Source organism: Myxocyprinus asiaticus, chromosome 42 (genome assembly GCF_019703515.2).
Source record: "Myxocyprinus asiaticus isolate MX2 ecotype Aquarium Trade chromosome 42, UBuf_Myxa_2, whole genome shotgun sequence".
Taxonomy (NCBI): Eukaryota; Metazoa; Chordata; class Actinopteri; order Cypriniformes; family Catostomidae; genus Myxocyprinus; species Myxocyprinus asiaticus.
Window position 1 is genome coordinate 813,614 of NC_059385.1, and position 15,179 is coordinate 828,792.

At 39.2% G+C, this 15,179-nt stretch overlaps 1 protein-coding gene and 1 long non-coding RNA gene across 4 annotated transcripts in view; one reads left to right on the top strand and one right to left on the bottom strand.

Moving 5' to 3' along the window:
* The window catches only part of LOC127433116 (uncharacterized), an 83,424-nt gene that overhangs the window by 46,501 nt on the left and 21,744 nt on the right, over positions 1–15,179 (top strand). The window contains exon 3 of the long non-coding RNA XR_007895848.1: positions 5,618–5,743. This is a non-coding gene — a long non-coding RNA (uncharacterized LOC127433116). The remainder of the gene's footprint in view (positions 1–5,617; positions 5,744–15,179) is intronic.
* Positions 1,258–15,179, bottom strand: part of LOC127433069 (zinc finger protein GLIS3-like) — a 31,330-nt gene continuing 17,408 nt past the window's right edge. The window contains exons 7-9 of one of the 3 annotated variants that reach the window (XM_051684713.1): positions 11,382–11,539; positions 5,615–5,788; positions 1,258–5,500 (exon numbers count right to left, since the gene is read on the bottom strand). In XM_051684713.1, the coding sequence (XP_051540673.1) occupies positions 5,367–5,500; positions 5,615–5,788; positions 11,382–11,539 (466 nt within the window). In that variant the 3' untranslated portion in view covers positions 1,258–5,366. Of the gene's footprint in view, positions 5,504–5,614; positions 5,789–11,381; positions 11,563–15,179 lie in introns of those variants that run through there. The other 2 variants (XM_051684712.1, XM_051684714.1) reach the window with 2 other exon arrangements.

Consider the following 15,179-nt stretch of genomic DNA (forward strand, 5'->3'; position numbering starts at 1 on the left):
TTAAAATGAGTACGGTATGTCCACACCAGATCATATTAAAACTGCTTTATGTACCAATATATCAACGCATACGAATAAGAGTTTACGTACATACGATAGTTTTTAAAATGTATATATTGTGTTAATAATGTTCTTCGATTTTTTTCTAACTATGATGGGCACAGACACAGAGGCAACAAGAAACCAAATTTTGAATAATAATAATAATAATAATAATAATAATAACAATAAAGAAGGTGCATTTGGTGCATAATGCAGGACTTATAACTATAAACAAGCCGAAAATACACCAGGGACTCTTATTTTGAAATGTCTTTACTCCCAGTTGCTCACACAAACAGATAAGGGACATAAAATATGCACTCTTGCAATCATCTACAACTTATTACTAATATAAACGCTGTAAAATAAACATGGTCATAAAATAAAAATAAGCAGTAATTAACAGATTTTGAACCGCTCTGAAACCGCTGGAAACACTGTATCATGAGCTCCCTGCACGCTTAGAGAATGTGCAACAGCGCCCCATCTTCACTTTGAAGCGTGCAGCACATACATAATTAAATCACAGCCTTCTGCTCTTTAATAATTACATTTGGCCATATTGTGATTTCTGTTTTCTGGCTATAAATTTAAGACCTCTTTGAATGATAATTAAGACTTTTGTTATACCATTTTAAGATATTTAAGACTTTTAATGGCCTTAAATTTTGAAAACTGAATTTAAGACATTTTAAGAATTTTTAAGGACCTGCGGGGACCCTGTTATTAAAATAATTTAAAGAGGAAGCTCAGGTTTACAGTCTTAATAGCTTTGGTGTTCTTCTAAGGGGAAATGGTTTGGACGTATTGCTTGTTTTCTTAAAAAATAAAAATACTATATAAATAAATAAGGGCATCTAATACCGAATTTGCCTTGTAAAATTTGGCAAACAACAATGAAAGATTGATAATAAAATACTCTTTTTCTTTTGTTTTGCTGATGCTATAAAAACAAACAATACATCCTTAAACAACATCGAGAAATCCAAAAGCATTTTTTGTTAATAAAATTACAAAAGTGTTTTAAATATAAATCCCAAAAATATGATGTGCAGATCTATTTGTTTTTATATCTATTTTAAGCCTTTTTAAATATAATTCAGCTGGGTGCACTGTGGTATACACTCTATAATGCCTTAAAAATAGTATAAGACACGGTATATATAGATATACACTTCAGACAGGTACATGAACTTATGTTGCAGCATGTTTAATTCCATACAACAAAAATGGATGGTGATTTAGGATACTGTCAAGCATCAAAATGTACAAGAAAGCACTATAAAATATCATAAATGTAGTTTAAATGACTCGTGTGCCATGTTTTCATGGTCAAACGGTAGTTTTGTGGGAGGAATCTTCTAATAATCAGGGGTGATATTGCTTCCGGTTCATTCATCACACTGAAAATCGATGGTAAATTCAAGTTCATTGTGAGAAACAGTACTGCACAGTGTGCTCTTTTGTATAATACATTTTGACATATGTAAGTCATCCAGGTACAGTGCTGTGGAAAAGTATTTGCCCCCTTCCTGATTTTTGTTTTTGTGTATTTTTCATACTAAATTGTTTTAGAACTTCAAACGAGATATAACATAAAACAAAGACAACCTGAGTAAACTGAAAATACAGTTTTCACACACACGCACAAATATATTTATTGAAGCAAAAAAAATTTATCCAGACCTATATCACCCATGTGAAAAACTAATTGCCCCCTTAAGCTTAATATCTGGTTGTGCCACCTTTAGCAGCAACAACTGCAACCAAATGCTTCTGATAACTGGAGATCAGTCTTTCACAACACTGTGGGGGAATTTTGGCCCACTGTTCTTTGCAGAACTGCTTTAGTTCAGCCACATTGGAGACTTTACGAGCATGAACTGCCCATTTAAGGTCCTGCCACAGCATCTCAATCGGGTTCAAGTCAAGACTTTGTCTAGGTCACTCCAAAACTTTAATTTTACTTCTTTTGAGCCATTCAGAGGTGGACTTACTCCTATGCTTTGGGTTATTGTCTTGCTGTATAATCCAGTTGTGCTTGAGCTTCAACTCACGGACTGATGACCGGACGTTCTCCTTTAGGATTTTCTGGTAGAGAGCAGAATTCATGTTTCCCTCAATTATTGCAAGTCGCCCTGAAGCAGCAAAGCATCCCCACACCATCACACTACCACCACCATGCTTGACCGTAGGTATGATGTTCTTTTTGAGGAATTCTGTGTTTGATTTAAATCAGAAGTAACGGGACCCCTGTCTTCCAAACACTTCCACTTTTGACTCATCGTACACAGAACATTCTCCCAAAAGCATTGAGGATCATCAAGGAGTGTTTTGGCAAAATTCAGACGAGCCTTAATGTTCTTCATTAGCAGTGATTTTCGCCTCGTCACTCTTCCATAGATGGCATTTTTGGCCAGTGTCTTTCTGATAGTGGAGTCATGAACAGTGACCTTTATTGATGCGAGAGAGGCCTGCAGTTCTTTGGATGTTGCCCTTGGCTTTTTTGTGACTTCCTGGATGAGTCGTCGCTGTGCTCTTGGAGGAATTTTGGAAGGTCAGCCACTTCTGGGAAGGTTCACTACTGTGTCAAGTGTTCTCCATTTGGAGATAATGGCTCTCACTGTGGTTCTTTGGAGTCCCAGAGCCTTTGAAATGGCTTTGTAACCCTTCCCAGACTGATGTATTTCAATCACCTTTTTCCTCATTATTTCTGGAATTTCTTTCGATTTTGGCATAGTGTGCTACTGGATGAGACCTTATAGTCAACTTCATGCTGCTGTAAAAGTCCTATTTAGGTGTTGATTTGATTGAACAGGGCTGGCAGTAATCAGGTCTGGGTGTGTCTAGTCCAGCTGAACCTCATTATGAATGCAGTTTCATAGATTTGGGGATTTAGTAACTAAGGGGGTGAATACTTTTTCCAAACAGGCCCAGTTGGTATTGGATAACTTTTTTGCCTCAATAAATTACACTGCATCAACACTAAGAGTAGTATAACAGCATGCTACTCTGAACATAGCCCATGTGTTGCATGTGTAAATGAAAAAATCAGTCACTTTTGTTTAATTCTGGCCACATGTGCTGAATAAAGAGAGCCTGGCGAGATTTAAAAACGCTCATTGAAACCACTTTACTCTGAATTCTTACAACGAAGATTGTGTGTTTCTGTGCAAAAGCTAAAACAATAAACAACTTTTAAATGTGCATTTTCTGCCAAGAAAATAAAATGTTCCAGATAGGTTGCTCGAGATTTTAACATGGATATAAGCATTAAAGAAAAAGCAATAAATGGATTTCATTATGATATTTTAGTAGCATACAAACTAATGGATGGGTATAGAACATATGGAAAACACAAATGATCCATAAATACAATAAACAATCACTGTTTTCAATGATCAGCAAAAGTGTTGCCATGCTCTCATACACAAACATCAATGGCAACTCGTGTTCATGGATAAAAGTATGGCTTTTATTTGAGAAGTGCATTTTATTGTCAGTGTTTTGACATTTTCTGCATATACTGTTTACATACAGTGACTCCAAAGTCACACTTAATGCATTTGATAATAAAATATAAAAGCATTTGTTACTCATTAAAAACGAAAGGTAGCACTTTTAAGCAAACAGACCTATCATTTTTAAAGCAAAACATTTGATAAAAAGAAGTTTGTTAGATTTGAAATCATAAAACAATAGTTTTATTCACATTCACACATTTTTAGTGACTTAAAGGAAACAGTTCACCCAAAAATGATATTTCTCTCATCATTTACTCACCCATTATGTTGTTTCAAGCTTGTATGACTTTCTTTTTTTCTGCAACACAAAGATATTTTAATGGAGGATATGATGTCTGCTTGTCCATGCCATGCAAGTCAATGGGGTCAAACACTTTCAAGCTCCAAAAAGGACATAAAGGCATCATAAAAGGTAATCCATACAATTCCAGTTGTTTAATAGTGGTTTTGGGTGAGAACAGACCAAAATATAACTCCTTGTTCACCGGACATATTGACATCAGCAGTCTCCTTGGCGTGATCATGATTTGAAGCTCTATTACACTTCCTCGTGCTTGATGCGTGCGCAGAGCGCTGTACGCGCTTCAGAAGACATGGATTAAACCACTGGAGTTGTATGAATTACCTTATAATGCCTTTATGTCCTTTTTGGAGCTTGAAAGTGTTTCGACCCCATAGACTTGTATTGGATGGAAAAAAATACTCCGCCTGGTCTCATGAAATGTACGTGAGCATTGCAACGTTTTGGAAAACTGTGATTACGCGCTTCATTACACGTTTGGCTGCATTTTTAAGGTGAAATGTCCAGCAGGGGGCGCCAAAACCAAGTGAAATGAGGTTGTAGTCAGATGAGGTTAAGGTGAATTTTAAATGGAGGTTTTAATAAGTAAAACGTACCTCCCTAACCTAAAGGTTTACCCTAAACCTAAACATTAGTGACCGAAAAGATAAATGAGAGTTTTACAAAACAAACATCCTTACCTTAAACCAACACCTAACCGATAGTGTTTTAAAATGCAAATTCGAAATAATAATAATTTAATAATAATTTTCTTTATTCATCACACATTATACATTTGCACATATACAGTGAAATTCTTCTTTTTCACATATCCCAGCTAGGCTGGGGTCAGAGTGCAGGGTCAGCCATGATACGGCGCCCCTGGAGCAGATAGGGTCAAGGGCCTTGCTCAAGGGCCCAACAGTGGCATCTTGGCAGTGCTGGGGCTTGAACCCCTGACCTTCTGATCAGTAACCCAGAGCCTTAACCGCTAAGCTACCACTGCCCAAAAGACACACATTAACTGAAGCAACCACGTCATTTTGTGTCTCTTCTATGCCTCTTTCACTTTTGAGCATCTTTGGGTGGACTTGAACCACGGCTGTTGATCCCACAGTCCAACGCTCTATCAGGTGAGCTACCAAGCAAGCTAATAACATAGGAATAAGTGTGTATATGTAGGTGGGTCTGTTCATATTCACCAGGAAACTGCAGCGGCACATACAAGTCGGTTTGCAAAAATGTATATACAGTAGAGTAACGTTCATTCTGTGAGACCAGGTTGAAAACACCTCATATCTCCATAACAATATCTTCATTTGTGTAGCAAAAGGAAGAACGTCATGCGAGTTTGAGCCGTCATGAGGGTGAGTAAATGATGAGACAATTGTCATTATTGGGTGAACTATTTCTTTAAGTGTCCAAATACTTTTTGGGGCAAATTCCTCTCACTGATTGGGCTTACAAGAGGAAAATTCTTCCCAGTTCTACCTCATTGATTTACGTGGCTCAAGTAACGTTCACCCTTCGGTATAAACACATGAGATCTGGCTCGAGCATCTTTCCACCATGCGGATGTGAAGATAATTGTCTTCGGAAACTGAAGGCACCTGCTCATCCAAAAACTCCTCGGTTGGGGCCGGGCAATCAAACACTGCTGTCACAAACACACACAGACCATTAAAAGTATTACATCTCTGTGTAAGACTAGCACGCTTGTTTGCACAGTTCATATCAAGCTGACTGAAAGTATTTGTTTGTGTTTTACCAGAGTCGCCTGACAGAGTTCTGTGGACCAGCTCGAGGTTCTGCTGAGACGAGTCTGAAGAACACGGATTGTCCTCAAACATGTTCATCTGCATCATGGAACAGGACGTGATGTGCTTGGCAGCGAGCGGTGAGTCGCTGTATGAGAACATGCTCTGAGCATCACCAGAGAAATCTGAGGAGTGTTATTAAAGATTTTCAATATTCACTAACCAAGATTTGGCACATCAAAGCACTGTTTTGTGATGTTGCTAGTGCAATCTAACTACTGTAAATTGAACTACTTTTCTATGTCTTTCATTTGAAGGAATGGACCCTTTTTACAAGATTCGATTTCAATACACAATGAATATAAATTCAATTCGATTAAAGATTCAGTTCTGTATTTTTTAAAATGCAATAATAGGATTCTTTAAATACTCCTCCTAATAATGTGTCTTAGGCAAGAAAAATAAAGAAAAAATATTTAAGTGTAATTTTCCCTTAAGAACACCCTAAAGTGGGGGGCTTGGGTATCTCAGCGAGTATTGACGCTGACTATCACCCCTGGAGTCGTGAGTTCAAATCCAGGGTGTGCTGAGTGACTCCAGCCAGGTCTCCTAAGCAACCAAATTGGCCCGGTTGCTAGGGAGGGTAGAGTCACATGGGGTAACCTCCTCGTGGTCGCTATAATGTGGTTCTCGCTCTCGGTGGGGCATGTGGTGAGTTGTGCGTGGATGCCGCGGAGAATAGCGTGAAGACTCCACACGCGCTACGTCTCCACGGTAACGCGCTCAACAAGCCACGTGATAAGATGCACGGATTGACGGTCTCAGACGCGGAGGCAACTGAGATTCGTCCTCCACCACCCGGATTGAGGCGAGTCACTACGCACCACGAGGACTTAGAGCGCATTGGGAATTGGGCATTCCAAATTGGGGAGAAAAGGAAAAAAAAAAGAACACCCTAAAGTTTCCCTTAAATTTAAGGGAGTTGCAGAAAATAACCATTAAGTGTTATTTATGTGGGTATTACAAGTAAAACGTCATGATCCCTTTCAGTTTTGGAAGTTTTTTTTTTTTTGTTTTTTTGTTTTAAGAATGCCCTTAAAACATGTTATGTGTTGCATAAATCCCCTTAAGTGCCATATTTCTATGTAAACCTTAAGGTTGGGAAAACTTCACCTTAAGTGTACGTTAAGAGTTAAAAGGTTTCTAAAAAACAAGATGGCTTAGTTTATAGAACCAACTGAAGAGTACATTAGGTCAAGGCGATTTTTTTCATGATAGAAAAACTATTGCAGGAGTACATATTTGACCGTCACATAATATGAGAAATGAAACTGCATTTAGATTTTAAATTATTGTCACAATCAATTATTTTTGGTCACATTTGCCACCATTTTAGTCGCAGTCTGGAGCCCTGTTTATAACGTCAAGCTCCAAAAAGGACAAATAAGAACCATAAAAGTATCTAAAAAGTACACAGAGCCGTCCAAATGAGATTTGATAGCTGTGGTGGCGAAGAAGATTATCAGTAAATAACATAAATCTGGTTTTGTTCCTCACACAAAGCTATCACATGACTTCAAAAGACTAGGAAAATATTCTATGGTACTATTATAATTATTGGTGTAACGATTCACTCGTTTCCTCCATGCGTTGATTACTTATCCTGCCAATCAATATGCATCGATCTTGAAATATTAGTGTTGGTCAATAATCAATTTAAAATGCTAATAATCGAATTAACTCCTATTCGGAAAAACAGTGTACAATGTTTTAAAATGTGTAAATATGTAATTTGTTGCATCTGCAATTTAATGGATATGTGTGTGTGTGGTGTCGTTCTCTTGTTGATTTTGCAAATTCAGGGTTCACATGGTCATGGAAAACCTGGAAATATTGGGAAATTTTAACACTGAGTTTTCCATGCCTGGAAAAGTCATGCAAATTAATAAAATCTTTTAAAAAAATCATGGAATTTTTATACTGAGATATGGAATGCTTTTATAGTTCTGCTTGGCTCTGAAATATGTTGTCAGCACATTGCACCTCTGTTGTATTTCAAGAAGCCTGTATGTGCACGTATTTAATGTGTTTTCTTTCAAGCTGCTTTTGGTGCAGTAAACTATCTTAAGGTGCTTTATGCAACTGGGCACAGGTTAGCAGTTTGAATCAGATTCACTTTCTCAGCGAATCAGCCGTCAGTGAGCTCATAACTGGGAGAACAGACATTTCAAAATAAAAGTCCCATGTGTATTTCAATCTTTTTCATGAATCACCTGAAAAGAACTGAGGAACTCAGTGCCCGGTTGCATAAAACACCTTAAGTATAACACAAGTGTGATGAAATGACATGCGGGTGTTGCATATAATCTCTTTGACACTTCTCTTAGCTAAGGGAAACCGTTTATTGGGATTTACTACAGTGAGACAGATTTTACCATAATAAAAGTCTACTGTTACCATGGATACGACATGTCCCTACCTACTTTCAGAAGATCGGAAATGTCCTGACCAATATTTGGGCAATTTGACTACATAGAAAATACTTTAACTTTATACTATGTTTTTGTTTTCATTTAAATGACTATTAAACATTCTCAGTATCATTATTAATGTGTACATTATTGTCCGACCTCTTCTGAAGTGGCGAATAAATGCACAAGGGGAGCGTTGTCACATGACAACTGTTCCTTTTCTCAGCCACAGTCGTTTGTGATTACTGCATAAAGACTTATTTAAAAACAGTTTTGCATGCGGACCAGTTAATTAAGGATTCTGCTTTTACATCCAGTGTAAGCCCTCTTGAGAAAGAGGCCTTTGAATATTAATGACTGTGTCAGGTAAGGGGTGGATGGTGGTGCAAGACGTTAAGATGAATTATTAAGAATATTAGTGGTGGTCAGTAAGACTGTAAGATATATAGCCAGTAGCAGTTTTAACCACCATGCAAACTACGCAATTGTGTGGGGCCCCGGATGTCAGGGGGCCCCCCCCCCGGTAGGAAAGCGTTGCAAAAAATGCTTGAGGGGGTACACGTGCAAATACGCTGTTGTCAGCGCTCTTAGAGCGGTTCACATTAGAAGCCACTGGGGTCGGGACAGCTGAGTTTTTTTAAGTAGGGTTCGGGTTTGTAATTTATGAAAAAATATATAGGCCGTCCGAAATTGTTTCGCGCACACACTCTCACTCACAGATACATTCAAACGGATGAGTTAGGGGCTGTTCACACCGAACGTGTTTTTGCCTGCTTCTGCTCTGTTTTGCCATTGTTTCCTGTGTAAACACACGCTGGACGAACGTCCATACCTGCTGCACCGCGTCTCGCTGTTTCTTCAGTGTCTTGCGGAGGATTGGCACATTTTTAGACACTGTGTCAATTTAATAAGAGCTTCAGGTTTCAAAAATGCATGCCGAGACACCTGCGTTCTGTATCAGTCGTTGAACTGTGTTTAGATTGTTTTTGTTTTTTTTAGCACAGGTGTCACAAAGATTTAACGTTCTGAACAAGTTCATGCTGCAAAGAGGGGACTGCTACAATGTTTAACATTATTCCAGATTGTTCTGCAACAAGCAAATTTCAGCGCTTGATAAACGGCAATGTTTTTTTTTCTTCTGCTCTGCTTTGTATGTTTATTGTTAGTTACGAATGTTGCCTACAATGCTTACGTAAAATACAGCCTCAAATAAGACAGGAATATATTACTACTGTATACAACAAATCCTCGAAGTAATAAAAATACTGTATCACATTATAATGGCAAACTGGACAATAAATAATTGTTGGGTTATAAAATTAATAAATAAGTGAATACCAAAATGTTCCTGGGTGAAGTAGTAGGTTTTGCACACTGTTCAAATTTTTTTGTATACATTTATGTAGGTAAATATTGATTTTTTTTAATTACTATATTGTGGATAAACTGGAAAACATGCATTAATTATCTTTAACTAAATTTTTTTTTTTTTTTTTTCCTCCCAATTTGGAATGCCCAATTCCCAATGTGCTCTAAGTTCTCGTGGTCTCGTAGTGATTCGCCTCAATCCGTGTGGCGGAGGATGAATCCCAGTTGCCTCCACGTCTGAGACTGCTGACCCATGCATCTTATCACGTGACTTGTTGAGTGTGTTGCCATGGAGACATAGCGCGTGTGGTGGCTTCACACCATCCATTGCGGCATCTGCGCCCAACTCACCACGCGCCCCACCGAGAACGAACCACATTATAATGAGGAGGTTACCCCATGTGACTCTACCCTCCCTAGCAACCGGGCAAATTTGGTTGCTTAGGAGACCTGGCTGAAGTTCGAACTCATGACTCCAGGTGTGGTAGCCAGCATCTTTTACCACTGCGCTACCCAGGCTCCCGATGTTTGGTCGGTTGCTTGAGGCCTCAGAAATCGTAAATCCGCCCCTGTATATAGCATATATACATATTCGTGATATATCGCAAATGAACTTTCGGCATGATTTTAAGGTATCCATTTATACAGTTTCTAAAGATGCAGAGAGCAGAAAATACTAGGCAGATTTCTGTGTGTGTGTTCCTATTAGATCGACCTCCAGCTTGTTGGCGATTTCTCACATGTGATGGTCAAATACGTACGCCTGCAAAATGACTAAATTTAAATGTAAAATCTAATATTAAAGAAAGAAAGTCTTACAGGTTTGGAATGACATGAGGGTGAGTTAATAACATAATTTTCATTGTTGGATAAACTATTTACTGCCATTAAAAACAAATATACATAGCAATAAATTCCACAATAAGGGTGTAAACATTACAATCAAGCATCCCATTATTTTTTTTGTTGTTTTTTTTGTTTTTTTGGGGGTATTTTTTCCCCTTTTTCTCCCAATTTGGAATGCCCAATTCCCAGTGCGCTCTAAGTCCTCGTGGTCGCATAGTGATTCGCCTCAGTCCGGGTGGCGGAGGATGAATCCCAGTTGCCTCCGCGTCTGGGACACTCAACCCGCGCATCTTATCACGTCGCTTGTTGAGCGCGTTGCCACGGAGACATAGCGCGTGTGGAGGCTTCATGCCATCCACCGCGGCAACCACACTCAATTCACCACGCGCCCCACTGAGAACAAACCACATTATAGCGACCACAAGGAGGTTACCCCATGTGACTCTACCCTCCCTAGCAACCGGGCCAATTTGGTTGCTTACGAGACCTGGCTGGAGTCACTCAGCACACCCTGAGATTCGAACTAGCGAACTCCAGGGGTGGTAGCCAGTGTATTTTACCACTGAGCTACCCAGGCCCCTAAGCATCCCATTATTAAACATTTCATCTTCAGAATAACAAAAAGATAAAGGTAGTATTGAACCAATACATGTAACTATTCCTTTAAGCTTTAAGGTTCCTCAATAGTGTAATTTGAGCTTGGAAATTTTGAACTTTATACAATCTGTATGATGAGATTAGATGTGTATTAGAGGGATCTATTTTTGACTTTGTCTGACAGACTGCCATCTGTTGCTCCTGAGAATGAAGAACCAATTTGTGAATCATTCAGTGATGTTCAGCTTGTTTGTTGGTCACAGTCACGTCTTAAATATGCATTACTGCATATCTCCTTACTGCACAGTGCACATACGCCTTTTGAACATGTGCATATTATCTGTATGGATACCACAGAGAGCTTTTAATATTTAAAGTTCAGTTAAGATATCAATACAATATCTCTCTGCGTTTTAAAGGGGTAATTTACACCATTCTTTACAGCCCTGCTAATAGATGAAAAACATCAGATAAATCGGTTGAAATCGTAACATACTGTTATGAAGAGCGGGGTGAGGTGATCTGGGATGGTTGGAGTATCTGGGTAGTTTGTGGGTGTTCTGGGTCACCGTGTGATGCGATGACCGAAGAACTGAAGCGGGCAGCAGCGGTGGGGGGCCGGTGGTCACATGATGCAACTCGGGAACCCTAAACCTGAGAGATGACAGGGTACAAAACTGTTTTTACTAAGCATTGAATGCCAAATGACCCAAAATCATGCATTTTCACCATCTGTCACATTACATCTAATCATCCACTCTAAATATACTTCATAAAATCGCATTAGCTTTAAATGTCTAGTTGCCATGGTTACACAAAAACTCAGCAAAAAAAGAAACGTCCCTTTTTCAGGACACTGTATTTTAAAGATAATTTTGTAAAAATCCAAATAACTTTACAGATCTTTATTGTAAAGGGATTAAACAATGTTTTTCATGCTTGTTCATTGAACCATAAACAATGAATGAACATGCACCTGTGGAACGGTCATTAAGACACTAACAGCTTACAGACGGTAGACAATTAAGGTACAGTTATAAGACACTAAAGAGACCTTTCTACTGACTCTGAAAAACACCAACAGAAAGATGCCCAGGGTCCCTGCTCGTCTGCGTGAACGTGCCTTAGGCATGCTGCATGGAGGCATGAGGACTGCAGATGTGGCCAGGGCAATAAATTACAATGTCCGTACTGTGAGACGCCTAAGACAGCACTACAGGGAGACAGGAAGGACAGCTGATCGTCCTCGCAGTGGCAGGTAACAACACCTGCACAGGATCGGTACATCCGAATATCACACCTGCGGGACAGGTACAGGATGGCAACAACAACTGCCCGAGTTACACCAGGAACACACAATCCCTCCATCAGAGATCAGACTGTCCGCAATAGGCTGAGAGAGGCTGGACTGAGGGCTTGTAGGCCTGTTGTAAGGCAGGTCCTTACCAGACATCACTAGCAACAGTGTCACCTATGGGCACAAACCCACCTTCACTGGACCAGACAGGACTGGCAAAAAGTGCTCTTCACTGACTAGTCGCGGTTTTGTCTCACCAGGGGTGATGGTCGGACTCGTGTTTATCATCGAAGGAATGAGCATTACACCGAGGCCTGTACTCTGGAGCGGGATCGATTTGGAGGTGGAGGGTCCGTCATGGTCTGGGGCGGTGTGTCACAGCATCATCAGACTGAGCTTGTTGTCACTGCAGGCAAACTCAACACTGTGCGTTACACGGAAGACATCCTCCTCCCTCATGTGTACCCTTCCTGCAGGCTCATCCTGACATGACCCTCCAGCATGACAATGCCACCAGCCATACTGCTCATTCTGTGCGTGATTTCCTGCAAGACAGGAATGTCAGTGTTCTGCCATGGCCAGCGAAGAGCCCGGATCTCAATCCCATTGAGCACGTCTGGGACCTGTTGGATCGGAGGGTGAGGGCTAGGGCCATTCCCCCCAGAAATGTCCAGGAACTTGCAAGTGCCTTGGTGGAAGAGTGGGGTAACATGTCACAGCAAGAACTGGCAAATCTGGTGCAGTCCATGAGGAGGAGATGCACTGCAGTACTTAATGCAGCTGGTGGCCACACCAGATACTGACTGTTACTTTTGATTTTGACCCCTCCTTTGTTCAGGGACACATTATTCCATTTCTGTTAGTCACATGTCTGTGAAACTTGTTCAGTTTATGTCTTAGTTGTTGAATCTTTTTATGTTCATTCAAATATTTACACATGTTAAGTTTGCTGAAAATAAAAGCAGTTGAAAGTGAGAGGATGTTTCTTTTTTTGCTGAGTTTATATGAGATCCCATTTAAAAGCTTAACTCCCTATCAAACGTTAATTAGGCATAAAGCATGGTTGTGACAACTACAATGTATATTGCCTATAAATGTATATCTACATCTAATATATTTCTATATACAGTATGAAAACACTGAACACTTGTAAAAGACTTGATTCTACTGTGCTCATACCAAATATAGATTATTTTTTATGTTTACTGCACTTTGTATGAAGTGGTGTTATTCTTCGCATTATTTTTTACTATACAGTATTTTTCACAACAGCCTAAAACTTTTGCACAGTACTGTGTATATATATATAAATGGCAACACTTTACAATAAGCATCATTCGCTCACATTAGTTAATGCATTAGGTATCATGAACAATATATATATATATATATATATATTCACAGCATTTATTAATCTTTGTTAATTTAAGTTAATAAAAATACAGTTGTTCATTGTTAGTTCATAGTGCATTAACTCATGTTAAAATATACAACTTTTGATTAAAAAAAAATATATATTACTAAGCTGAAATTAACATGAACCAATATTAGTAAATGCTGTAAAAGTGTTTTTCATTGTTCGTTCATGTTAACTAATGTTGTAAAGTGTTACCATATAAATACACAGTATATATATATTTTAAAATGCATAGTTTTATTCTCTTTTGTTGGTTAATTCCTTTCTGTGAAGTGTGTTGTTTACATTTTACTGGGGTGTGTGTGTGTGTGTGTGTGTGTATGTGTATGTGTGTTTCGGCTATTTTACAGTACAATGGTTTCAAACACAGCTCTGATCTAATTTAGATTAAGAACTATTCATTTTACAAAGTAAAAGGAATATTCCTTTTAACATGTAAGCCATTTTTTATTAATTTCACACAAAAAATAACTATATTATTTGTACAGCCCAGATCTAGTTGTTACGCCTCTGCATTTTCATAAAATCTAAACAGAGGTTTAATTAATTTTAAAGATTAACCCTAGCTATTACTCTCGTAATTATAATTTTTTTTGCTTGATTTTCTTTTCGAATCACCTCTATTGTGCTCTTTGAGCACTTTGATTCTAACTGTTTGCAAACAGGCGTCCAAAGCAGCATTGCGTTTGTTTTCATGGATGTAACAAGTACATCAGAACTGTGGCACGAGAACAGAGAAACTGCATTTAGACAATTTGTGAAAACAGGGGTCAGAGGTATTTCACAACTGATTTACCACACAGTGAGGTAATTAAAGCAATCCCATTGCCTTGCTCTTCAGCGGTATTCCTCACATTTTATGATTCACTTATTGAATTCCTGCTCCGCTCTGGTCAGTGGCTATAGCATCCGCTAATGTGTGGCCCTTCAGAGCAACACGGTCTTCATCGCGCAAGCCAATTGTCTTGCCTAGATCCCGCGGCGTATGGCGTGCCCACCGCTGGTGCTGGAACAATCGCGAGCGGCAAGAAGCCATGTGCATCTGCTTCCAGAGAGGCAGAAAAGGTTCCTCAGTGCCTTTGAAGAACAGCAATGAAGGAATGCACGTCTATGAGCTGGCAGTCCAAAATTATAAACCTCTTCACAAACACTTTTGCCATAGCAGATGTGTTAAATGCACAAAAGCGCAAGTGGAGCTTTTCATGAGAGAAAATGCTGCTTTATTTGAATCGGATTATTGCAACAACGAGTTTACAGCCATAAAGCCATGACAACCAATGTGCAAGAACGCATTTGTCGCAGATCAGAGGAAAAGAGTTGAAGCATTTAAATTGGTTACCACGATGTATTCTGCCAAGGGAAACTCAAAATGAATGTAAACTAGACTGCAATTCAGTTCAGGGAAGCTCGACCAAGACATAGCAATAGAAAAAACATACAGCATTCACACGAGCAGCGCAGATTATTAGACTCGATTCATCAAGCTTGAAAAGACCGTCACAGACACTCGCGGATAGAAGTGATGCCAGCTTCATGTCGTGGCTAACCTGTCTTTCGCCACTCTGATCTTTGACAGAATG